The sequence below is a fragment of the Platalea leucorodia genome, assembly GCF_965183815.1.
Source record: "Platalea leucorodia genome assembly, chromosome: 7".
Lineage (NCBI taxonomy): Eukaryota > Metazoa > Chordata > Aves > Pelecaniformes > Threskiornithidae > Platalea > Platalea leucorodia.
Window position 1 is genome coordinate 58249568 of NC_138829.1, and position 27251 is coordinate 58276818.

The window sequence follows — 27251 nt, forward strand, 5'->3', positions numbered from 1 at the left end:
CTTGCTTTTCAGAGCCTAAAAAGTCGCTGTGAATCCCATTTCTGAATAGTGGAAGTGTAATTAATTACGTGAGCACATTATAATCGAAATCTATGTGCTGTTCCTAAATATGCGAAAGATCAACTTTGTGAATTTTAAGAATTTTAATGTTTGGGAAATCTGCCTAACTAACATGTGTCTAGAGAATCAAAATGAAAACCTCAAGTAGACACATGTGCGCACACATGCACACATTCTCTTTGTGTGTCTATATTAAAAAAAAGTACAAGTAAATGTATCAGCAAACATATATTTGTTTGTTTTATTTTTGTTCTTAGCAAAAGAGAATAATTTTAATTTTTGTTTTTGGCCACGTAGTAGTTCAGGAAACTTCATTAGCCTTACTTTCTGCAGGCTGTCACTGGAACAACTGGAGAACTGAAGGACTGCTGTGTTTGTGGAGGAAAACTTTGTTGAGACTATGCAATGAAATTTTGTCCATAACTGTGAATTTGACCAAATTTGGTCACAGATGATGAAGTATCTTAGATCTGAACTGTCATTCAGTTCAGGTAAACCCTGACAGGTTTTGGTTTCATTTGCCAAGGAGTAAGTGAACTAAGGACGTTCAAAGTATTTTTCTGTTTGCTTCTGGTTCATGACTTTATGAGCTCAGTAGTTTAGAGCATATTCTTACATGAAAAGCACTGTTGAAAAATGAGGTTGAATAGATTACACTAAGAGCACTGAAGTATTTTTTGACTGCATTGTAAGCTTTAAATATCATTGTTTTCTATATGTTTTATAAGTAGACTTACACTTTCTAAGATTACCTCTCTATGTTTTAACTCATCCCACGAGTATTGATTCTTAAGATGTCTTTTTACAAAAAGGTTCACAAGAATCCTTTACAGGCTGACAAAAGGAGACCTACTGCTTGGTGTCCATTGGTCTTAATACTGCAAACACTAAAAAATGTGAGTTGTCCCATTTGAAGTGTTTGTTAATTAAGCATGTCTTTAATCAGTTTTTATATTGTAGTGGGTAAATGACATCTCCATTTTTTCAGGTTTCATTTTTACTGATCTGTTTGTCTAGCAAGTAATGTAAATAGTATCAGTGCTGTAATTTAGACTTTCAGCTGATATCATTGATCTCGGGTCTCAGCTGGAACTTGCGGCTTCTGTCACTGCATAAGTTTTTCCTTCCTGATAAAGGTAATACACTTTCTGGTTAATCATTTAAGCATTATTTTGTTTGTTGGTTTGAAACTATGTTTATTTTATTTTCTTACTAGCAAAATTGCTTCTGGTACTATAGTCATAGTGCCCGCTATAATTGTTTACATTAGGGGAGTTTTTAGTCTGATGAGTCATTTCTAGGCATTTTAATTCAAATAATGTACAGAGTACTGATTCAGAAAATACAATGGGTAATTCTAGTCTTGTCTTGGATACAGCGAAGAAGAGAGTGCACACAGAAGTTTGTCATTTAAAGAAAAATAAATTGAAGTATTTCAAAACAAAGTTTCTTTTAATATGGTGAATATATGCAATATGAAGCAAAACCGTTTTGTGATCCAGTCAGCAAATGATATGATCTTTGTCTTTTGTGTAAAATAACCATATTTCACGTTGGATAATGCTAATAAGAGCCTACAACCCTACTTCCTTTTAGTCTTCTGTAGGAAATCTGCTTCTTGACAGTTAAAATGATGTGATTAGACACTTAACTACAAAGTATTGGATGGACTAAAGCATACGAAAACTGGCATCTTACAAGTTCGACCTTAATCTGTACTTTGCTGCCTGCATTGTAGTAATTCTTAATTTATGGTCAGGAAGCATTACCTACTTTAATTCAGGTTTTTAAGGATGTTTAAGTAAATTATATGGGTTCAGTTGTAATAATTTTTATTCATGCTTTTTAGAAATATTAGCTGTTACAATTTGTTCTTAGGAACTCTGCAATGGAAATACTGAGATGCTGTAGTATGTTTTTCTGTCTTTGGTCATTTGGATCTTTCAGTAACAAGAAAATGTTTGTGAACGAAAACAGCTCAATATCTAAAATGGTATTCCTGATAGAGATGAAGAAAACAGAATAAGGAAGAGAAAGTGTGCCAGAGCAGTGTTATTCTCTAACTCAAGGGCTTACATTCTGCTTCTCTCTACATTTTGGTGCCAGCTTGTTGCAGATGCCTGATAGTATTCCACGAATGAAGAGTGTGGAAAGTTAGTAGAAAATATTTTAAGAAAGGTTGAGATGGATGCATCTTCAACTTCAGCTGTTTTTTGGAAGAGAAAATATGTCTCTGCAGTCTGCCTGTCTGCTTCTAATTCAGGATTTCTATAGTGTCCACAGTGGTATGACAGGCTAGTTGGAACTAAAAGTAGTGCAAATGAAAATCTTGCTTGGAGGTGAATAGTTTAGAGAGATTGGGGGTGGGAGAGCCTGGAGCAATATGTGCGCAGCATTGTTATAATATTTGGTGATAGGAGTGTCTGAAACTTCTCATTTACAAAATAGTACTGCACATACAGGCTCTGAGAAAATTTAAGATGAAAAGTTTTCTAAGAGTCTACTGTATTACGGAGGTTGTAGTAGAAGCGGTGTTATGAAGACTGAATTGGGAACCCCATTTTAATTATTTCCTGAGAAATGTGCTAATTGATACCATTGAGATTTAATTTGTAGAAACAACTGCTGCTGCTAATGCCCCACATTCAGCATTCTGAATATCTGCATTTTAAAAAGTCTGCTCCATTTGGAATCTCATAGGACAGTTAATACTTAGGTTTTGATTCTTGAATTTACGAATATATAGTGATCTTGATTGTAAAAGTTGTATAATTGTATATGAACATAACATATATGGTTATAATATGATATAGTTATACATGTTATGGTGTGAAGAAGAGGACAGGGTATTTCTTTGGCGAGCTGGAATTACCTGTACTTCCAGCCCCAGGGAACAGTTGGGAGCTCAAGGAACAGAAGGGAACATCTCAGTTGTAGAGGATTAGGACGCAAGGAAAATCCCTGTAGTGCTTACATGACTTTTTCTTTAGTTGCTGGAACTTGGTTTCCCTAAGGGAAAGTCCAATAAAAAGCAGGTGACCTGGGCTGTGTGTGTTGCAATGCTGCTTCCCTATTGAAGGACATCCAATTTCTTGCTAGTCCAGTCCCTCATATGGTGGTTTTAGCTAGTAGTTGGTTTCCGAGCTCTAATGATAATTTTCCTGTAACAGAACCAGAACTCTCATGAACCCTTTTTTCTTCCTCAATGGCAACTGCATAGAATTCATTTTGTCGTGGGCATTCGGCATTTTGCACACATCCTTCCCCTGTCTCCTTGCATGTACTGTTCCTTATTGCTCCTGCATCTTTACTCAACTGTTCCCACTACAAGCTAGCATAACAGAAAGAGCAGATACAATTTAAAATCTCTAGCTGCCTTGAAAATGTTGTGAGAAGAATTTGTGGAACACCTAGTTTATGAACTATACATGATGCTTGGATACTTTTATCAAGCATAGGAAATCTTGAGCAATCTGGAATACAGTTGTCATTAATAGAATATGTGTGGACAATCTATGTTAAGTGAACACTGTTCAAAATACATTTTAAATGAACTTTGTGACATTTCAATGGGCAAATTGTGGTTAGCAGGTCGAGGGAGGTGATTCTCCCCCTCTACTCCACTCTTGTGAGACCCCGCCTGGAGTACTGCATCCAGCTCTGGAGTCCTCAGTACAAGAAAGACACGGACCTGTTGGAGCGGGTCCAGAGGAGGGCCACAAAGATGATCAGAGGGATGGAGCACCTACCCTGTGAGGACAGGCTGAGAGAGCTGGGGTTGTTCAGCCTGGAGAAGAGAAGGCTCCGGGGAGACCTTACAGCGGTCTTCCAGTACTTAAAGGGGGCCTACAGGAAAGGTGGGGAGGGGCTCTTTATCAGGGAGTGCAGTGATAGGGTGAGGGGTGATGGCTTTAAACTGGAAGAGAGTAGATTTAGATTAGATATAAGGAAGAAATTCTTTACTGTGACGGTGGTGAGACACCACCACAACTTAAAGAAATCTATACGTTTTTTTCCTCTTCTGTTGGTAAGCAGTTAGAAAACTGGCATCTTGCATGTGTCTTTGATACATGCCACTTGGCATTAGATGAAGGTTACTTGCTTCCAAAAATAGTTGGTGTTACATGTCATGTCTTTTTTTTTTTTTTTTTTTTAAATGTGATTCTTGGTCCTGCTGTCAAGGTTTTTTTGTTTTTTCGTGTTAGGTTTTTTTTTTGTTTGTTTTCCCCCAACGACTCTTCACTGTAAGGTGCAGGGAGGTGGTCTCTCAATTCACAGCAGAGTACCCGGCTGATCTCTGCTGCACAGTGGCTCTGCTGTTGCAGCTGGATAGTTAGGGTGTGTTCTGCTGATGCGGATTTTGGGTTCCCTCAGTTGAAGGGAAGTATTCTTAACACAATTACTGATAACAACTAATAGTGAAATATTTATGTTTAAGTCATGGAAATCCAGTTTCAGTAAAATATCTGTTAAGGATTAAGTTCTGTTTAGTTTCTTTACAAAAATAGGAATATGTGGTAGAGATTTCTTTTTTTGTTTCCCTTCTTATTTTTGTTGTCCTTCCCTGTAGGGCATGCTGACTAATCATAAACATTAGTTTATTTTCTTTAGATCATGTTATTAGAACTTCTGGTTTCTGTCCCCAAAATATAACTGGCTATTCCCGAGTTAGAACTCTAGCAGGTTTTTTTCTTCCCACAGTAACTCTCAATTGTCATTTTCTGATGTATCAACGAAATAGCTTTCATGTCTATTTTCTAGTTCTCATGCAGATAAAATTTACATTCATGTCAACAGAAATATTTGAGAGTGAAAACAGGTATGTAGGTATGTAAGGAATGTAGGAACAGACGTTTCAAGGTGCCAAAAAGTTTGAGCTGCTTTTTCTTAATGTTTTAAGAATACAGTGTCTTACTCTGCAACGTGTTCATGTCAGAAGAATGTAGAATATGCACGTGGTATTTGCAGAATTTGTGAGCTGTCTGAGAACAGTTAAATTCAGAGGTATTAAAACTTAAGGTCATGGCGTATAACATGCAAGTCCCAGAATGCTGGATATAAAACAATGTCTGCAAAATAAGAATAATTTTTCTTGGAGAGCATCATCTTATTCAGAAACGGGGCATTTTTCCTCCTTTTAATCTGATTTGACAGTAATTTGCGTTACAATGTAGTTGTGTCTTTCTAGTGTTGTACTTCGAAATGAATGAATATTGCCACTCATCACTTCCGGAATTGAATGTATTTTATTAGCATCACTAATTTAGATTTAGGTTCTTAAATTGTTTTCAAAGAACAGTAACAAGATGAGAGTATGTGGTACCACAAAAGCAAACGTATTCTGTGGCATGTTAGGCTGAACTTTGTGTTTCAGTTCAGTTATTTATAAGCCGTACCTGAGTGAATTAACTTGATAGCAACTAGGAAATAAGTAATTGAGCAGAAAGATTTTAATTAAGTAGTATAGGAAAGTTAATCTCAGAGTGAATTTAGTTTTAGAGACTTATATTTGGAGATGTAAGTTTTCAGATGGCATTGATTGGTTCAATTTTGAAGAACTGCACTGGCAATTTAATGTTGCCAAATAATTTTGCTAAACGTGCTTTCTGGTTGTCGTAATGCATTAGGCTTTACTGTGTTTGTACAGAATTGTATCCTGTTTTACAGTGCGTTACCTCACAGCTGTGAAAAAGTACACTGGTCAAAAAGGCAACCTTCTTCCCGCATCCATACGCTTAGTACTTGAAGTGAAAAGAATAATTGATGTAGCCAAAATGTTGTCTTCAGAATAAAGAACATTTTCTGTTGGATATAAACATTATAAAGAATAAACTTCCATGCATTGGAAGAGATTTTCTGTAAATCTGTAAACAGTTAAACTTGGAAGGCAGCAACGTGGCTTATTTAGCTAGATTTAGAAATTCCAGCCTGTTCTCGCCTCCCAGAGTTGCTGGAATTGTTTGGGAAGGTCGAGGTAGTCCTTTCTACTATTGAAAAACAATGAATGCTTTTGCTTTTATGTACTGCAGTAGCACCTTGAAAGCTGCAAATGAGGTAAAGACTCTAAATTAGTAGGAACCTTTTCTCTCTTTTGAAAGTCTTAAGTGTTAATAAAATGGCAGTCTTGCAAAAATAGGATTACTTGACAAGGTCATACAAGAAATCTGCTTCAGAGCGAAGATCTGAATCCTGATCTCCCAAATTCCCATGTAGTAGTGCCAAAACTATTAACTTCTTTTATCTGTTAATGATGCAGAAAAACTTACAACACTTAAAGTTTTACAAATTTAGCCACTTATTTATCTTTTCTTGTAGGAGAACCCCATTTCTCTGTAAAGACACATTTCCAAGTCCTGATCCAATATCTGAAATAACTGAAATGTCATCACTCAATGAATTCAAATTGTTTCAACTTTATATTGCAAAACTGATGAATTTAACCTTGAAGCAGAATCACTCTGAGTCAGTGATGACTTACTTGGCCAAAATCAGTCACTCTGAAGTCTTAATCTTTTCTGTGCTACTTACAGGTTCATTATTTTTTTTTTTTAAATTGTGTAATTGCAGTGTCTATTAAGTTATGTTTTAGGAATAAGCATCATTTGTTGGTCACTTTGTTAGAATTTAAATAAGTATGAACAGCAGATGTTCAGAGTAATGATTTATGGCCTTGATGAGTTCCAATAGCGGATTGGGAGAAATTAAAATAGAAATTAATCTGAAATTAAGTCCTCAAGAAGAAATAATACAGGGCTTGTCCAGTTACTTACTGTTCTCTAAGAGGAGCTGTTTCCTATTTGGAAGTTTTGACTTTCTGTAATCAGATAAAATCCCAGAGAAGGTGAATGTGGCAGTTAGAGCTAAGCAGCTTCCAAACAACAGGTCTGGAGCTTTTTCCCCCTTTGTGGAGGTTTTTGCTGTAAGCTACAGCTTTTTCCCGAGCACGCAGAATTCATGCGGGGGAATGAGAGACCAAGTGAGTGCAGACGAATTATTCTGCTCTTCGTAGGAAAGCAGATAGGACGCTTGAAAAAGAGTAGTTAACGTATTTTACAGTTGTACAAAGTGAAAAGCAAATAATCTTAAGTACATTTTATGAAGTTAAAGCTAAAAATTTTTAGTATAGTGTGTCACAGTGTCCAAGAAGGTAGAAATAAATCATAGCTTTGGTTTCAATTGCTGTGATGTCAAATGTAGTTTTGGAGAGGAAGGGAAGATCCCAGGAGTTCCCTTGCAATGTTGGTGCCTGGTCCTGGTTTAATTGTTCAGAACAGTCAATATGTAAAACAAAACCAAAACAAACACAGAAAAAAAACCCCAAACCAACTGAATCTTCTTTTGCAAATAATTAAATTGCTAGATTGTACATTTATCTAAGCGTGTTTTAAAACGTTGTGCATTTTATATAATTAGTAAATGAAAATGCAACTGAAACACTGAAAGCACGAAAAGGTACTGTGCTGCTTGTAATCCTCTTGACCAAATGTATATGCATACAATATTTATCATGTTGCACTTGGGGTTTCTTGGATTTTAAAAGTTAGCATTGAATAAAACCATTTTTACTATAGTGCTGGTCTGAACTTATCTGGAGTGCCTAGCTCTTAGTCTGGCTCTGCTTACTCACGTGCTTTGGAGCACTTTATTTTCGATCTTGCTGCATCTGAGGGGGAAAAAAACCTTTTAATTCCCTGAACAGTGAAGGACTATTTAATACCTACATTTTTCAAGAGGCTACAAAGTTTTCTCTAAGTGGAAGATGCACATTTTTGGTAGGCATTCTGTCATTGTATGTATTGTTAAATAATTACCTAAAGAACAAATATTATTTCGTGTGAAGTTACTTCACCTTCATAGCTGCCAAGTTTCGGTCACATGCTCAATAGAGACTTGCTCAGCATTGAAAGGAAGTCATGCAGGATCTGAAGAAATTTTTGGGATTTCTTTCAATCTCTCATCCTGCCAGCGCTCCCCGTCCTCATCCCAGGCCTCATCAGCAACGTGAGAGTTTGCCTGCTGCCAGATCCTCTTGCTTCAGCGTTGCTCTGGCCTGTGCATCGGCTGACCGGAGGAAAGCCAGCTGGGTGGCGAGACATGCAAACTGGACCGCTCCCTGAGTGGTGCTTCTGCTCTGCCCTGGCCGTGTTATTTGACAGTGGCAAACAGTGGTGGTGGTTTGAGGTCAGAAAGTGAACAGCACGGGACTGTCCTCCCAGGTTGCTGGCCAGTTTGGGGAGATGGCAGAGAACTAGTCCTTGCACTGCAAAGGTGAGAGGTGGGTAATACCGTAGATCCTCTGGCTGAGGTCTTATTAAGGGCACATTTTGCTGATATTCAGCTATGTGAGCTCTGTTGTGGAGCTGTATGGGCTGCGAAAACCCTGGTGATAAAGCAGCAGGAGAGCAGTGCCGTTGTACTCTTGGAGGTGTTATCTGCACCGGCTTCACATTGGTGAGAATGGAGCTCTCTGGTGGGGGCTTCAGTACGGCGGAGCTACAGGACGAGAACCAGACAAAGCGGCGGTAACACGCTGCTCAAGTGGTGCAGGAGGAATGTAGCTGATAGCTCCACTATATATAGTGATGTACTAAGAGCTGTTTTTCGGCTGGATTTTGCTGCAGCCTTGCTCCCTGTACCAAAGTTAAGGAGCCTGATTTAATCTGTTTTGGCAGTTGTATTTGGCTGTTGACCTTTAGGCTTATTGTGAAGGGTGGTAGTGGTGAAAATTCATCTTTCCAATTACTTTGAAAAATAATAGCACTCTCTATGTGTTTAAGGAAGAAGTTTTCATCTTTCCCAATGGGACAATGTGTTTTTACATAGAGTCTAATTCAGAGCTGATTTTGAAGATGTATGCTGTCCCCAAATGACTGCGTGCTATCCAGTAATGTGTATTGATGTTTGCTGATATCAATGAAACCTCCAAACCACTTCATAGAAAACCAACAAAGTAGTTTTAAAAATGTGTTTGCTAGCTGAAGCTATTTTTGAGACAGAAAGAGTGAAAATGTGTTTCTTTATATATTCCTTGTGCTATTTTCCTTAGCCACTAGATGTTTGTATTGTCATCACCTGTGTCTGCTCTGGGCTTTTTCTGAGCTGGCTGTTTGGGCACTGTTAACGTGTCTACTTAGCGACATTAAGAAAATGCAAATGTTTCTTCTATGTTTGGGTTGTTTTCAGCGCTACTCTTCTCACAGCTGTCTGATTGTATTTTATTTTAATATTTTATTCTCAAATTTTCACCTTCTGATAGTGCAATGTGTTGATTCAAGAAATTGAACACAGAATTTGATCGTATGAGAGTTTTCTTAAATTTGGTTTATGTTTGGTTCACATACTTAGACATTCAATACAGTAAAGTCAGTGTAATTTATGCCGATAATGTAAATTGTTATTAACCCATTGCTGTAGGTTATATTGTGACTTGACATGCTTTGATTGCATAGTGATGGGTTTGGAGGTTGGGGAGGAGACGCTGGATGACTGAAAATAATTGCCTTCTTTCTGCAGAATTAGTTCATTGGTTTATGTTTAGCAAAGAAAATTCTGGCATTACACACACCAAAATAGTTCATTTTCAAAACATTTTGTTTCGGTTTCTGCATTGAGTAAAATAATGAGTATTAAAGCGGAAAAGTTTTAGAGATGGGAATTGTTTAGTACAATGTTGAAATTCTTAATATCTTAATGTTATTTTTTTTGTGTGTGTGGTTGTATAAAGCTTGTCTAGTAATATTATGTGTATATTAGCATATTTTTCCATTCTATAGACGCCAAAGAGAATACTTGAAATTAATTCTACAGCAATATTTCTGTGATAGTTTGGAAATGTCATAGGAGTTTCTCTGCTTGTCTGACCTGGGGCCACTGAGTATTTCTACATCTCTGTAAGGATGAGTTGGCTCTAGGTTATTCTTCTGAGCAAGTTTGAAGTCGTCAACAACTGATACGGCTATAAACACCCCAGCCCCCTGCCTTTTTTTAGTGATGAAGAGCTTTTTGTTGAATTAAAAAGACATTTCTGGATAATTTATAAACTCTGTGCATAATCTAAAAAGAGAATCTTCCATGTCTGTTTTACAGTTCCAATCCCTAAACTATTCATCTGGAATTAGTTCTAGTCCATGAATCATAGTGGGTCTCTCACTACACAGTGGGGTAACTGTATGATGGAAACATTTGGGTAAATAACATTTTAGTAAAGTTTTATTTGCTTTATAGCTTTGCCCTCAGAACTGTTTTATATGAGGTATGAAGGAGTGTGATTAATACGCAGTAACTCATAATACGTATTGATTCATGTGATTTAAAAAAAAAAATTTTTTTAAAGAGATAGTAGTCTGACAGTGCAAATAACCCCTTTCTGTAATCTTTGAAGTTCTATTTAAGGGCAGTAGCACCTATAACGTGTTGGGTTTTTTCCCTCTAGCTGGTCGGGATCAGCCCTCCGCGCGTGCGGTGCACGCGGGTACAGCGCGCTTCTTGTGCGCTTCCTGCGCAGGTGCGCTGCGGGGCCGGGCTTTGTGCCCGCGGGCCTGAGGTCTGCACCGCGCGCGGGAGGGAAGGAGGGCTCAGAAAGAGGGGACGATGAAGTTCTGCTAGGAATGGCTCCCACTGCCCCAGGGTAAGAGCTGCCCCTGGTTACTGGGCCTTCTTTGGTTTTAATTGTGGAGTGTAAATCTGGCTCTGGGTTTGTTTGAATTTGTGTGTGACTTACAGTAGCATTCTTTGAACTGATGCTAACATCGTGGCTTTTTTACGTGTCAGTATTTCAGTGCCGTGGGTGCTGGGCCTCTTTGGAAAGGAAGGTAACCAGTAGCTGTGTAGCTCAAAGCTCTGAGGAGTTGGTCTGATAGACGCCGGTAACTTACACTTGATGGTCTTGTACTACTAGTCTTCTCTGAAGTGAAAGCTTGATGTTGTGTGTCTTTCAGGAGTACTGTAGTCTGCTTTATACTTCAAATTTGATACGAAAAAATATTTTACAAATGCATTTAAATTTGGAGGAGATGCATCATATTTTATCCAACACAGTGAGTTGAGAGAGACTGGGGAAGGAGCAACTCCTTTAAAACAGTCAAGAATCACACAAACCAAAGGAAGTAACTTTGTTGCTGTATTTTTTTTATTTTTGGCTTCAGCTGTATATGAATAGAGTTTGAAGTGTTTCAGAATTAACCACAAGATGGGCTGGAACAGTTTGTTACTAATGAAGGAACTTTTATTAATATATATGCCAGTAAACATGAACAGCCAACCCACAAGAATAGGTGTGCACTGTGGGCATTGTGGTTTCTTCATATTAAATGGTACTTCAGCGAATGTGATGATAATATCCTTGTTTATTCTTTAGCCTGGTGTCTGAAGGGGATGAGGTTTGTAGGATTGCAGTCAGTACCTCAACAGTGTTGTGAAGCGGTGGAGGACAGGGCTCGGGCTAGAGAGGGAATGAGACAGACCCATGCATGTTTTCTATATCCTTAACTACAGGAAAGGCTTTGGTTGGAACGTGTGTCCTATTAGATAAGAAGCATGTAACCACAGGAACCCAGGCTGCGTAAATTCTCTTCTTTCATGGAATATTTATTAGTACAATGTAAATGAACTTTGGATTTACTTATTTGGTGAAGAAGTTAATGAATGGTGTTACTAAAAGTCGAAGGAAGAAACCAGGTTTTAATGCCAATTTGAGTTTTTACTTCCTAAATGATGTGAAGTTTTTACATTATTCTGTTAGCAAGATCTGTTCTGTGAAACTTTTTTGGTTGTTCTGGGGTTTGGTTGCATTTGTTTGGCTTTGTGGTAGAAATAGGAACTATACCCAACCTTATGATTGTAGGACAGTTTGTTTTGGGTGAGACCTCAGGAGGTCTGTAGTGCAACCCCCTGCTCAAAAGCAGGGTCAGTGGTGAGGTCAGTCCGGGTTGCTCAGGTCTTCCTCCACTCCAGTGCTGAAAACCTCCAAGGATGGAGACTGCACAACCTCCTTGGGCAGCCTGTTCCAGTGCTTTACCATCCTCATGATACATCTGTGTATCCTCAAGGTGAAAAAGCTTCTCCTTCATGCAGGCTGAAGCTCTCTTGTTTCAATTTATGCCTGCTGTCTCTTGTCCTCCTGTCATGCACTCCTGTGAAGAGCCTTCTTGATTACCTCCTTGCAGGAGGCTGCTGGTGGGTCACCCTGAAGCTGTCATTTCTCCAGGCTGAAGAAGGGCGGCTCCCCCAGCCTCTCCTCACAGCGCAGGTGCTCCTGACCATCTTAGTGCCCCTCCATTGAACTCGCTCCAGTTCGTTGATGCCTTTCCTGTATGAGGAGGTCCAAAACTGGATGCAGTATTCTAGACTGTAGCCCTGAGAGAACTTGATGGATACCAGCTATAATTCTTTAATTCTGTTCTGGACACCTGTGATTTTGTAAGGAAACAGTATTTGATTAACTTCATTCCTATGGTATATGTTGTAGATAAAGCATTTCCATTTTTAGGAAAGGGGAAAAGGGCAATGTGTTTCCACACTGAGGGCACACACAGCAGCCCAGCAAGGTCTCAGTCTGCAGTATTGTCCTCTGATAATCACTCTTTCATATTATGTGTTAAATTCAATAAATAATAAATCAGAAGTGCATTTGTCTTAAGAAGTTGAAATCTGTCTTCAACATTAAAAAGCCGATGAAGAGAAAATGTTTTGAGGTTATGTGTCTTATACGGCAGAGGAATAGTTTTTGAAAGCTATTTTATTCAGTTTTTGTAGCTGTTGTATTGAATTGTTTCAGCTTTCTCCACTGTATGGCTTGCTAATTAGATGAAAGCTGGATGCTGGAAAAGTCTTTCTGTCAAAGTAAAATATATTCAGATAGGACTAGTGAGGGTTTTTAGCCTCCATTGGTAAATCTAGATGCTATGCATATCAACATCTCTCTTATTTTAACCATTTTTGTTATAGCTTAAAAATTGAGATATGTAATATTTTCGTGTAAAGCCTCCCTTAAATACTTTTTCCAAAATAGTATTGCTTATATGGCAATGCTTGTTGGATGGCTTCCTCACTAGGCTCTTTAAATTGTGGTTGATGTTGGAATTCAAGGGTGTGCTGCTTTTACTCAGGGTGTTTTATTCATATTACTTAGTGATATCACCAACTTCTTTTCTATTAGAGAATGCATTTATTAATTTAGTTTGTGTATCAGATCCAGAAGAAATAAATAATGTGACGTGTCACTCTCTACATACTGTTTTCTTGTGGCAGGATTGGTTTATAGCAGCATTTCACATGTAACTATTCTGCAACTCTGCTACTGTAGTATGGTTACATTAGGTCTACATAGTTTTCTTCTATGTGAAAGGCGGTACGGCAAATGTTGCTTTATGTGGAGGACAGAATTGAGTAGTGAAAAAAGTTAAGTTGCTGCTTTTGTGTCACACCAATGACTCCCAGTGGAAAAACAAACAAACACCTCTATGCTTCCCAAAATCTCTGATTAAAAAAAAAATACTTGTTTTCTATGTGAGCATCTGTCTTTGGAGTTTCTGCATCTAATTGGACTGTTGGGACCATTTGTCCCAACCATTTAATCCTATAGGAGTCAGAGTTATTTACATCATTGCAGAAATATCTGTGCCAGCATTGGAGATGAGGGGTGTGTGTGTATATATATCCCAGATATACATATATATACACACGTATACCTGTAAATATGTATGCATACAAATACATGTATGTATATATCACCAATTCATGTATTTAACTATTGGACCTACTCCTGTTTCCATTTCAGACTTTCAGGATTTGGATTAGATGTTCACATGATATCCGTAAGAAATATGCAATTGTTCGAGCCTGCTCTTCACATTGTGACATGAGTGACATTTCATTGTCACTAAAAGTCAAGATTATTTTTATTAGGTAGCAAAGTTCGAAATTTATTTAGATAAATAGTTTTGAAGGTACTACATTTTATTTTGGAGATTTATGGAGAATCATCTGTCTTCAAACCCTTCAGTGGGAAAGAAAGGAACAGTCTTGAGTTCCAAGCCTGAATTAAGATGATGTGATGCAATAATGTTTTTATCAAATAAAAAAATATACCTTTTTTACCTTTCTAATTTTATTTTGCTGTGATCAGAGAATGTTTTAATTTAATTTTCAATTTTGAAGGCAGGGACTGTAATTTTTCTAAAGTTGCAAAAGTGAGGAAGTAGAATCAAATCACTTTTCACAAATGTCCTCTTTTCTGAGGATTTCCTTGTCTTCAAAACTTTATCGTGCCTTTCTTCCTTAATTTCAAGTTACTTGAATGTGGGGTTTGTGAGTTAATAAAATCCTGATGGTGTCTCATGATATGCATCAAAAGGATTTGTGAATCAGCGGATGACTTTAACCTGTATTACTCATGGAAATCCGTGATGATCCTGTGTTGTGGTTTAACCCCAGCCGGCGACTGAGCACCACACAGCCTCTCGCTCACTCCACCCCGGTGGGATGGCTGAGAGAATTGGAAGAGTAAAAGTAAGAAAACTCGTGGGTTGAGATAAGAACAGTTTAATAATTGAAACAAAATAAAATAGTAGTAGTAATAATAATAAAAGAACATACAAAGCAAGTGATGCACAATGCAGTTGCTCACCACCCGCTGACCAATGCCCAGCCAGTCCCCGAGCAGCGGCCCCCCGGCCAGCTTTCCCCTGGTTTGTGTACTAAGCGTGACATGACACGGTACGGAATAGCCCTTTGGCCAGTCTGGGTCAGCTGTCCTGGCTGTGCCCCCTCCCAGCGTCTTGTGCATCTCCAGCCTTCTCAGTCCGTAGAGATGAGAAGCTGAAAAGTCCTTGACTTAGTGTAAGCAGTACTTAGCGACAACTAAAACATCAGTGTGTTAGCAACATTATTCTCATACTGAATCCGAAACACATCACTATACCAGCTACTAGGAAGAAAATTAACTCTATCCCAGCCGAAACCAGGACATGCTGTGATGTGGTAGTATATGCATCCTTTTGTGTGTTCTTTTAATGACTGAAAATGCCTGTGATGATTCTGTGGGATTTTCCGTATTAGCTTACCATTGATTTATGAGATCTGTTCTGAAAAGGATGTTCATTAACAACAAAATCTTTCCTGCTCATATTACTATTGGATAGTATAAATTATCTTCGGTAGTTCATTAAGGCAGAAAAAAAATACTGACTCAGTTCCAAAGAAACTTGCAGTTCCCTTTTAACCTCATCACTAGTGAGCTAGGTAGAAGGACGCTATGTGAGAGCACGTCTGTTGGTTTACCGACCATTTAACTGTTAGTTTCAAACTTTTCTTGTCTGCAAGCTTTTACAAGGAAAAGTGAAAATATGATATAATCTGATGTCATGCCAGCTGTCCCCTTAGCTGTCTCTATAAGCACAGGCTCTTGTGTTGGCTGGTTGTAGTCACAGACATAGCTGCTCAAGACAGTTACTGAATTGTATTCTGTCTAAATAACTAAATACTTGTGAATTCTCAGGGTGATAGTCTGAGGAGGATATGAGATTTGAGAGAATCACTTTTACTTTGTGAATCCTATGTAAGCGTTCATAGATTAAGATGCTAATTAAACTCTATGAGAGGGTGAGATTTTGACCGTATGAAACTCTCCCAGACAGTGATTACAGTGGAGCAAGGATTTTACCACTACTCTGAGGAGGCACCCAGCTTTTTAAAACCACGGTTTTAAGTTCAGTATATTGAAAAGATGGGTTTTGATGTGAGCCCAGCTTGTAGTGGGTGCTGTTGCTCATGTAATATAATTAGCTGGTATTGTTCCAAATTCTTTTAAATTATGTCTGTACTACGCTGCATTTTTCTTCCAGTAATATTCTTTGCAGAACTTTGATGGCACTGATTTTCTTGGACTATTCATTGATACCCTTTCCAACCAATTCTAAAAGCTAGTATCTAAAAAATACTGAGAAGCCAATGCTGAAACATAAAGATGTTCCTGCTTATCTAGTCTTGCAGGTAAGCGTAAAGGAGTTGGCCTACATGGAAAATAAATACTGTAGAAATGGCTTGTAATAATTTATAGGACAGTCTGTCCAATGATGACATGAATTTTTCTTGCAACGTATAAATTTGTTGTTAATGTGATGTAGACTCAATCAGTTCTTGATTCACACATTTCAAGATCCATCTGTCTGGGCATTTCAATTACTCTAGAGGCAATCTATAAATTTGCTTGACTTCAAATGAAAGGTCATCAGCATCAGTCTCGTCCAAAAGTTAATTATTAAGACTTGGCGTTGACTCAAATACAAAATGAACTGAAAAGGAAAAAAAAAAAGTAATAACAGGTGAAGTCACGTTAATTATGAGTTCTGCAAAAGGATCCATGCAGGCAAAAGTGCCTGCCTGTGTCAATTATACTATACGATTGGAGACTGGATTGTAATTGTGTGGTTTTCATGTGTTTAAATCGGTTACAATTCATCATACTGTAGGTTAGGTTAGTGCAAACAAATGATAGGCAACGTTAAATTTGCAGGCTTGCTTAATCAATACCTGAGAAATGTTTTAGGCTGCATTCTGATGGTGAGCAGTAAGGTGTTATCAAAGGGTATAGGTGTCTGTCTGCCTGCACTCCCACCCTCCCACCCAGCAGGATCATAAACAACATCCAGTTTGTAACGTTATCTGGTTCCAGCCCCCCACCCTTGAACCCAGGGCCAACTTAGAAGTTACATTAGATGCTCAAGCAGCATGCTTTCACATGTGGCTAATATTAGCCAGGTGTATTAACGCCGTTCACATCTTGAAGGTCTTGAGTCTTTCTATACTGCTGTAGTACATTGGCCTTAAGGCAGTGGGTGACTATCAATTCTTATATTTGTAAAAGTTGTGTACGCATGCCGTGAAATGGTAGAATTTGTGTTGCGGTATCTAATTTCAAAGAACTGGTGTTTGAACTGTGATTCTGTTGTGAAAAGTCTGAGTCTTAACTACTACAAACCAGCAGCAAGCCTTGGAAAATGGTGTTCTGTGACTTTGAAATTCAGGATTGCTTTTAGCAGTCTATGGCGTGATTTAATAATGATGGTAGTGGTAGATGCTAATGAATGTAATTTTTGTGTGGATTTGTTATGTTTTCACACTTGCTTTAGTTTGGTGGTTTTGTTGATTAGTAATTACACAAAATCAGAATAATAGAAAACTGTTAAAATTAAAAGATAATTGCTAGGAAAAATGCCATAATTTATGACACAGAAAATTTGTAATGTTACTGGAAAAGTTAACTTGGCATTTCAGATGTGTGGTGTTGTACAAGTTACATGGGGTTCGGAATTCATGTGGTGAAGCTTCATAAGCCTCTCCCAGTTTTGTTGGGGGTATCAAGTCTTTCTCTAGTGAAAAAAGAATAAAAGGGACATGAAGAGTGGAGCAGGGTATCGTGTCCTTTTATTAAGGTTCATTTATTGTGCCTGTTATACATGGTAGCATTCTGGACAATAGCAGTTGCTATTTGGAGGAAATACAGGTGATTAACTGCCGGAGGCTTGGTTAGCTGGTGTGTCTGGAGAGCAACTGTGCCAGGTCTTTTCTTAGTCTGTGCTTGGAAAGGAGGGAGAACTTCCACTGCAACAAGTTTACTAGATCACTCTCAGTGGAGACGTTATTGTTATCATTGTTGTGTAAACAGATATTATTGTTAAGCAAATGTTTAAAGGATATGAAAACAACACCAACAAAACATCGTGATCTGAATCTAAAAATCTAATGTTACAATTTCTCTTGTTCTAATTAAAACAAGGTACTGCTAATATTCTTGGTATACATCTATTTAAATACTGGGAAAGCTTCAAAGGGATTGTAAGAATTAAATGATATTTGCACAGAAAGATGGAGGGAGCAGCAGAGAATGACAGAACAGAAGAATTTAGGTTGGAAGGAACCTCTGCACCCGATCAGATCCAGCCCCTCCCGTTCAGAGCCACGCCAGCTTCAAAGTTGGAACCAACTTTAAAACTTTGATTCGGTTGCTAAAGGCCTTATCCGGCCACGTTTTGGATGTTTCCAAGGATGGAGATTCCACAGCCTTGCTAGGCAACCTTTCCAATGTTTGACTGCTCTCACTGTGGACAAAAATCTCCCTGCCATCTAATTCCTTGTTGCAAGGCATTAGCCATCTGTTGTATGGGTTGTTTTGAATAGTATTGCTTATTCTTAATGAGTCCTACGAGGCAAAACACTTAAACTCTCACTTTTCAAATTCAAATAGACCACAGTGTTCTGCAAAACTTAATTGTTAGTGGTAGTGGTTTCGTTTCTCTCTTCCCAGTCAAGTCCTCAGGATTGAAGCTGCAGATTTGCAGAAAGTTTTGGTTTTGTATGTCTTCTCCTTGCCTGTGAAATTACCGTCTGCTTTTTATGTAGTGATGCAACTATCCTTCTGTTTCTCTGCTCTTACTACTCAAAGTGCAAAACTTGTCCCAAAATGCAATTGCTCAGATATTTAAGTAGTGTTTACTTTCCATCTGAAACTTTTATTATTAGCAAATAATATTTAGTCTATTAGTAATGGACTTGCTCTTTAATTACAGCAAGGAGACTAATTAATCTTCTGAAGGCCTGGTGAATTTATTTCATAGGAAATAATAATACATTTGTAACAGTGCTAGCATGCTACAATGGGTAATTTCATTTCCTAAATAACCCTAGAGCACTTCTGGAATATAGTCCTTTTTCTTAGTCTTAACTGTAGAGTGAGTTATTAATGACTAAAAGCCTGCACATGAGAGCTTGCTGACAGAGTAAAGCTGACAATGTACTTTCATTTTTAAAGGTAGCTCTGTATTTGCATTTTTGCTAGTCGTCCTAGCCTAAATATCAAAGGTTAAACAGACTACTTCGGTCCTGATTTAAAAGAAAAGAGGTTTAGCTTAAAACTGTTTGAACTGTATGACAAAAATGGAGTTTAATTGCTAGTTGTAATTCATTTATTATTTTCTTTGACATCTGCAAGTTCCTATTCCTTTCTTTGGATGTATACTCAGAATATAAACTCAGGTAAAACTGCTTCTTCAGAAAACAATACTCCTCAGTCCTTTTGTGAGAAAAAGACCATGGTTGTTTTGTAGATGTTAGCACTCCACGCTTACTGGAAATACTTTCTCCTGAACTCGGATTTCATGGGAAAATTGAAGAGTTAGATACTGCAAAGGTACTTCATTAACCCACCTCTGTAGCAGAGGTCAGTTCTCACCACTCTAGGAAATGAATGCTGTCGCTGGTGCTGTGGGATGGTTGATGGCCTAATATGTTGTTCACAGTTTTTAATGGCTGTAAGGCTAGAATTTTTGTAATAGGTGGGGCTGGAAGAAGTCCTTTTGGTGTACCAGAAGTTGTCACAGCTTTCAGCTTATCGTTGAAAATGTTCATTATCTTGGTCCCTTATGTATGACTTCCCGTAGTTCATAACACAGAAAAAACATCCTCTGCCATTTATGGTCCAAGTGGGACTTAGCGTGAGCAGTTTGTGGGTTTGGTGGTGGGCTTTTTTTGTTGTTGTTGGGGGTTTGGGGGTTAATTTTTTTTTTGTGGTGTTTTTTGTTTGTTTTTGTTTTGGTTTTTTTAATCAAGACATGTCCTGAGCTATTTACATTTAAATGTTATCGGTGCATGAGCTGTGTGACTTTTAGCTGTCCTTTACTCTACAGAAAGGCTGTTACGTCTTTGGAATTTCATTAGTTTGAAACCCCAAAATATCGCTTTATGTCTTATTCTGTTTCTGGGGGGACATCCTGCTATGCTAGACAATTGGGTGAAATCTGTAAGACCTGAGATTGCTGGGAATTACAGGAGGAAAAACCCTAAATCTTCTTGAAAACAAAAAAATAGATGAAGTGTTCATTTTGGGCTCTTTGATGTATAATTCATTTAACAGCTTCCCCCCCCCCCCCCCCCCCCCAATGTACTCACAGTGTGTTAACATTTTGCTACATTTGGTGGGAATTCTAGTTTTGGATGTTGTTTACCTAAATATTGTTAACTAAACCCATAAAAATTTGGAACCTTAATATTTAAAGCGAGCTCTTGGTTCATGACTCTCTGTAATTCTAAGGCTCCCTAACAGCAGCTCAGCTGCGACCTTTCTAATTCTGAAATAAGATCTTCAATTTCCTATGTCTTTAAGATTTGTGATTGTTATAGATTGCTTCTTTGGACAGGGCTGCAGAATAAGGCTTAGTAGGTATGAGACTCTCTGGAAATTGCCTTGTGTTTTCTATACAATTAATTCCAATGATCTGCTTTGGGGAGGAGGGAAGACTACCAGTTTATCTTGAAACAAGCTTTCTTCACCCCATACTTTTGCGTTGTATGAGTACAGTTACACAGATAAAATAATTGTCTTTAATGGATAGCAATATTTCACAGAGGGTAGCAAAACATCTAGATAGTACTCTGAGGGGAAAGTTGATAGAAAATCCCAGTTTTAATTCAACTCAGATGAAATACTAAATTATGTTGTTTTATGTAGGCCATGCAACTGAACAACTAAGGTTATATATGATTCTCTGCATGGAGGTGTAAAGAAAAATCATTGAAGAAATACCATACTAGAGGGGGAAACAAGCATGCAACAAATGGTTTCCACAGAATCTCTCTCTGTGATCTCATTAAATATTAAAAATTGTGTAAAATGTTGTCCATCAACATTTTAAGTTATTGTACTGGTTCTGTTATGTGAAATTTACAGAAATCCAAATCAGTAGTGTTTGTTGTATAATTTCTATGTTATGTTTAAATAATCTGGTAACAGTCAGGTGTAAATAATCATAAATACCAGTGCATCTCCCTAACTAAAGATTGCAACTAGTTTACTTTTAAAACATTAACCTGTTTAATAATTAAATGGTACAGTGTGCCATTGGCAAAGTCATCAAGAATGTGGGAAGGAGCTGAAAACATTCCTGGCTTCAAAAATACCTAGGAAATATGTTTCATTTCTGGAGTAGCAGCAGCAAAGCATCAATGTAAACAGTTCTGCCTTTAGAGATAAGAGATATCTTTTACTGAGTTTAGCAATATTAATTTCTTTTTTCTTTTTTTCTTTTTTTTTTTTTTTTTCCTTTCAGCCATAATCAGCAGACCACGTCATTTAGACATCCTGTGACAGGACAGGTTTCTCCAGAAAATATTGAATTTATTTTGCGAGAAGAGTAAGTAGTTTTATACCCACGTCAAGAGATCTAAAACAGTAACACATTTACCTACAGTAGTTTAGCAGTTTTACGGTTGTTCTGGTATTTTAGCAAAAATGTTATAGAGATGGTTTATGCTTAAAAATTTACTTCTCATTGTGATAGTATGTTTTTGATTTGAGCACTGTTCCATGTTAGGGCTTGAGAGAAAATCTTTACCAAATCTTAAAAAAACAAACAAAAAAACCCCCAAAAATAAACAAACAAAAAAGGCAATATAAATAGGATACTTAAATAATAATGCTTTAGCCTTATATAAATATCAAATATACAGAACATAAATGTAAAATGTCTTTAGAGCAAACTGGAAGGTTTGTACTGAAATTGAAATACACAAAATATTGCTAGTTTCCATTGTCATTCCTTGGTTTTCTTATGTTTTTTTTTTTAATTGCTTGTCTTGGGCTGGTAGTTATTAAAAATTTTTTGAGTAGGCATTCTTCATTTAATTCTAGAGAAATAGAACCATATGTACTAGTTTCCAGCATATTTTATCTTCATTATCTGATTTTTAAAAAAAAAAAAAAAAGTGTTCAGATTGGTGTACCTGGGCATGTCTTTGGTGTTGGTTTGGATCACTCCCTGTTCCAGGGTTTAACTGCTCCTGTCGTCCTCGCTGCATGCTAGATTGCTCCTGGAATCCCTTCTGTAATGGAATGACTGGAAATCTTCCCTAGACAGAGTCTAGGAGAAAGTTCTGCATCATCTTCTAAAACCACTCCAAAGGGCCAGGGGAATGGGACAACACCAGGTAGCTTTTCTTCCAGCCTGGTCTTCCAACACTGTTTAAGCATCCTCTAGCCCTTCATGCATCACAGAGGCTGGGCATCATAGCTGTGATGGCCTGCATGTGGTGGTTTGGGTGGCTGCCCGCACGATTCTGAACACTTTATGTTTCAAATTATGTGACATTTAATTTACTTTACGTTTAATTTAAAGCAGTATAACCTTAAGAAAAATGAGGCCCATAGAAGGGCCATATGAGACTGCCAGGAGGCTGAGGCTTTTCTGGCAATGTCTTCTGTTGTGGACTTGGAGAGGAAAGGACAAGTAGAGCATGACTGTACAGCCCTCTGCTTAGAGCTTCTGGTACAGCCTGGAGAAGTGCTTCTCATATGGTTTGAAAAACAAACAAACCAAACAAAAACAACAATAGCAACAAAACCCCAACTAAACAGCTGCCCTCCCCAAGCCCAAAGCAAATCCAAGGGCCAGTCTGATGTTAAGGCCCATGCTGAGAACCAGCATGGAATAGAAGGTTGAACATATTTTGCAGTGTGTGGGAGAGGCCTGTAATCAGGTACAAAGACTGCGGGATAGCTCCTGAGCTGGAGGTCACCCCAGGTATTACGTGGTGTGCGGGTGGCTTGCTGCTTGGGAGGGGTTTGGCTGGATACAAGTACGCAAACAAGCTGCTCCAAGTCGTTTAGTGAGGAGGACAGGTGCCTTGCAACAGAGCGTATCTCAAAGGCAGTATAGACAACAGCCACTGTGCCTGTGTTCCAACTTCCATCCATTAATTGATTTTTCTTTGATTTATTGTAAAGGTTCAATCAAATTTAATATAAAGAAGATTTGTACATGTGTAAGGAAAAATAGGTGTTTGGATAGAACTCGGACTGCCTCCCTGGGTTAGTCACACTTCCCTGGGCTGTTTCTGGTCTTGTAATCGTGGTAGCAGATAAAATATTAAAGGCAGAATTGAAAGAACAACTTGCTGGTGGCATGTGACTTTAGTGATTTTTTTGTATATGTTAGAAGCTTTTTTGGAAGAGAAATGAAGGTGTTTATTTTGGGGGGCAATCAGATGAACAGGCATAACTTGTCATCTCTAGACTTTAATTACTTGCGCTGAGATGGTATCAAAAGCAGGAAAAAGATCTTACAATGTAGTAGAATTAATAGAGACAGGTGTTTTTTATTCTAAAAGAAGAGGGAATGGCTGGAGGGATATAGCAAGGAATATGTGTTTGTAGTGACTACTCAGGAAACAGTCTTTGTGAGAACATTTTTTCTAAAGCTTTGTTATCCGCTTGAAGTACATAGTGTTTTTAAAATTAGATGGTTTTAATACATCAGTTCAGATTACTTCAAAGATGAAATTTTCAAGTGCGTGGGATGCTCTGGTTTCCTTAATTTTGTACTGCTTCTGTGCGACAGTGTAGGTTTTACACAGCTGCTGTTCATCACGGTCATATCGGGGTTCCTGTCTGACGACACTGTTGACGTACGTGGATATCTCTGCGGAAATCAAAGGAGCGGTTAGCACCTCCCTGTCTTTAGGCCTAGGTATCGTAGTGGGGCTATGCTGTGTTTTCAGTTCTTTTCCCTCAGGCATCAGGGATTTGTATGGAATCAGTGGTGTTGATCATGTATTAGTTTGCGATCGGTATTGTAGATCGTATCTTGTGATGAAATGACTTTCACAAACAGGATGCAGTCAGAAAGTCTCTGGAGTTGCATGGTCTGTGGAAACTTTCCATCATGGGATCCTTTTGACTAAGAGTACTTTTTTCTATAGCTGAAGAATCCTGTCTGAAGTAGTAGCACTCTTAAGGGTTTCATAAATGGCAATTTGTTCTTCAGTGCTGTTGTGACGTGATACATTACTTACAGGTTGATTTTAATTTAAGATTAGAGCCAAAGTCAGGAGTTGTCACCAGATGTTTACTGGGAGCTAGTGGCGTGACGTAAGAACAAACTGGTTCAGGCTGCAACAAACGTATCTATTAAAAGGACACATTTAACATCAGAAAAGTAATCTACAGTAATCTAGAAGTGATGAATGTACAGACTGCTCTGGCCATTTCTCATTCAGGAAGCAGTGTTCTGGCAAGAAGATTTGAAAAGAAGTTTTGGAAAATGATGTCAATAAATGATGTAATCTTAACTTGATTATGAGTCAGTTATGAACCAGACACCCTTGCCTCACTTGATCAAAGGATTGGATAGTTTCAGTAGAAGGCCGAGACTGTATTTTGCTAGTCTTTTCCCAAGGCATTTCCCCTTTTAAACAATATCATATCAATCTTGCTTTTTAAGGCAAAATCTGATTTCCTCAACTCTATTGCAACCGGAGGATAAAAACAGAGTATTGCCTGGAACCTGTACCTTTTAAATTACATTACCTTTTGATCCTTATGCTATTCCTTCTTCCTAAAGGTGTTCTGATTTAGATTTTTTTGAGAAACAGTGATAATAATTCCTTATTTCTAACCTCTTCTTAGCTGAGACCACTGTCAAATCCCCACCTCTAATTCTGATTTCCGAGCTTAGAAGCTTTGGTCACTTTGTGGGACATGTGTTCAGTACCTTTTGCTAGCCCTGCTTGAGTGCTAGCTTTTTGGCGTAAGGCTTTTAGATTTGTTTGTTATCTGATGGAGTGATTGATTGTAGGTGAATGCACTATTCAATGTATGAGCCCATTGTTTTTTATAATAATTTAATTATACTTTTTCTTCTCTATTCCTTTCCTAATAATTCTTAATATACTTTGACTGTTGCTAGTCATTCTGCTAAGATTAAAAAATACCCTTTTCTCAGATTGCTAGCATTGTTTTGAGTGATAAAAGCTGCAGAGATGTTTTTAATTTCTCCTTTCTTTGAATTAGTTTTCTGTTGTTGACACTGAATTCAGTTTGGCGTTTTATCACATGGTTACGTGTATCTGAAGATTATTTTTCTATCTGTTCCTGTCAGCATTTCAGTTTTTGTCCAGATTAATTTTTGTCCTCTATTGACTTGGTCACCTCACAGTTTTCAGGATCACCTCTAAATAATTTGAGCACCTTGGCTATATGGGAAGTCCCTCTGGTAGCCTCCCTCCATTTAACAACTGTATCTTAATATCTGTGCTTTACTTTCATGTTTTTAATGAACCCTTAATCCCCACAAGGGGACCTTTCCTAAACAACGAATGGAAAAATGAGTGTTAAGGACAAGGCTGCTGGAAAAGTGTTAGATCTAGTTTAATTGTTATATGTGAATTTCTCTGAAAAATCTATGATAGAATTACTTAGGATAGATGTACATAGTGTTTAGATTTCTTCTGTGTTATCTTTCTTTAAATAACAGTTCTTCAAATAACTGACAGCCATGTATCTATTTGCATCTGTTGCTAAACACTAGTAGTTGTGTATTAGAAGTATTACAATATATTTGTGATAGTATTATGTTTGCAAATGAAATGATAGTACTTTAAAGTTAAAATATAAGACTTCAACATAATGAAGAATGGACGGTTGCAATGGCAAGGATCAGCAGGAGGAAGAGACTTCCCCCGAAGCCTGAGATGCCCTTGCAGAACTGCTTTACTGCTCTGCAGACTGAAGAGGAAAAGCCTGTCACACCAGGAGAGACGCTGGAGCTGAGCAAGGCAGCCCAATCTGCTCCCCATATAACCACCAGTGCAACTAAGAAAAGGCAACGGGTGACAGTTATAGGCAACTTTTCTGAGAGGTACAGAGGCACCCATTTTCCAACCTGACACACTGGGGGCTCATACCAGGGATGTTGCCGAGAGGCTACCAAGCCTCATACAGTCCACTGACTATCATCTGCTGCTGTGGTTTCACGTGGGCACCAATGGCACAGCCAGGAGCAGTCTGAGGAGTATGAAGAAGGATTACAGAGTCCTGGGAGCGGCGGTAAGGGACTCTGGAGCACAGGTATTTTTTTCATCAATCCTCCTGGTCAAAGGGAAGGAGTTTGAAAGGGCCAATTGAATCTGGCGAATCAACAAATGGTTACGGGACTGGTGCCACAGCCAGGGGTTTGGCTACTTAGACCATGGGACTCGCTTTGAGAAACCTGGTCTACTAGGGGCTGATGGGGTCCATCTGTAAGAGAAGGGAAGAGCATCTTTGGTCATAGGCTTGCCAAGCTGGTGAAGAGGGCTTTAAACTAAAGTTGCCAGGGGAGGAGAACCTCAATCCATCCCACTCCTACCAATTTAATGCCAGTGCTAGCAATAGATGCCCAGAGCCTGGAGAAGGATCACAGGTCAACAGGAAAGCATCTGAAGATGAGCACAAAGGAATTCCAGCCAGTCAGCTTCATCGGGAACCCAAGTTAAATACTTCTATGCAAATGCACATAGCATGCAGAATAAACAAGAGGAGTTAGAGATGTGCACATGCCTGCAGGTCTATGATCTTATTGGCATCACAGAGATTTGGTGGGATGACTCCTATGACTGGAGTGTTGGTATGGAAAGATATAGGCTGTTTAGGAAGGACAGACAGGGGAGATGAGGAGGGGGTGTTCAGACGAGGAGCTGGAGTGCATGGAGCTCTGCCTGGGGATGGCTGAGGAGCCGACCCAGAGCTTATGGGTCAGGATTAAAGAGAGGGCAGGGACAAATGACATTATAGTGGGGGTCTGCTACAGGCCACCCGACCAGGAAGACCATGCGGATGAGGCCCTCTATAGACAGATAGGAGCAGCCTCACGTTGGCAAGCCCTGGTCCTCATGGGGGACTTCAACCACCCCGATATCTGTTGAAGGGACAACACAACAGGGCATAAGCAATCCAGGAGGTTCCTGAAATGCATTGATGATAACTTCCTTCTCCAAGTGATAGAGGAGCCAACGAGGAGAGGTGCTGTGCTGGACGTTGTTCTCACCAACGAGGAGGGGCTGGTGAGGAATGTGAAGCTCAAGGGCAGCCTCGGCTGCAGTGACCATGAAATGGTGGAGTTCAGGATCCTTAGGGCACTGAGGAGGGCGCACAGCAAGCTTACTGCCCTGGGCTTCAGGAGAGCAGACTTTGGCCTCTTCAGGGATCTGCTCAGTAGAGTACCGTGGGATAAAGCCCTGGAGGGAAGAGAGGCCCAAGAAAGCTGGTTAATATTCAAGGATCACCTCCTCCAAGCTCAGGAGCAATGCATCCCAACAAAGAGGAAGTCAGGCAGAAACGCCAGGAGGCCTGCGTGGATGAACAAGGAGTTCTGGACGAACTCGAA

The 27251-nt window shown here is 38.7% G+C and overlaps 1 protein-coding gene across 2 annotated transcripts in view; it reads left to right on the forward strand.

Annotated features, from left to right (window-relative positions):
- PLEKHA7 (pleckstrin homology domain containing A7) overlaps positions 1–27251 on the forward strand; it is a gene marked incomplete at both ends in the record, with an annotated part of 166457 nt that overhangs the window by 73418 nt on the left and 65788 nt on the right. For both annotated transcript variants that reach the window (XM_082316621.1, XM_082316620.1), the window contains one exon: positions 21162–21245. In XM_082316621.1, coding sequence (XP_082172747.1) covers positions 21162–21245 — 84 coding nt within the window. The remainder of the gene's footprint in view (positions 1–21161; positions 21246–27251) is intronic.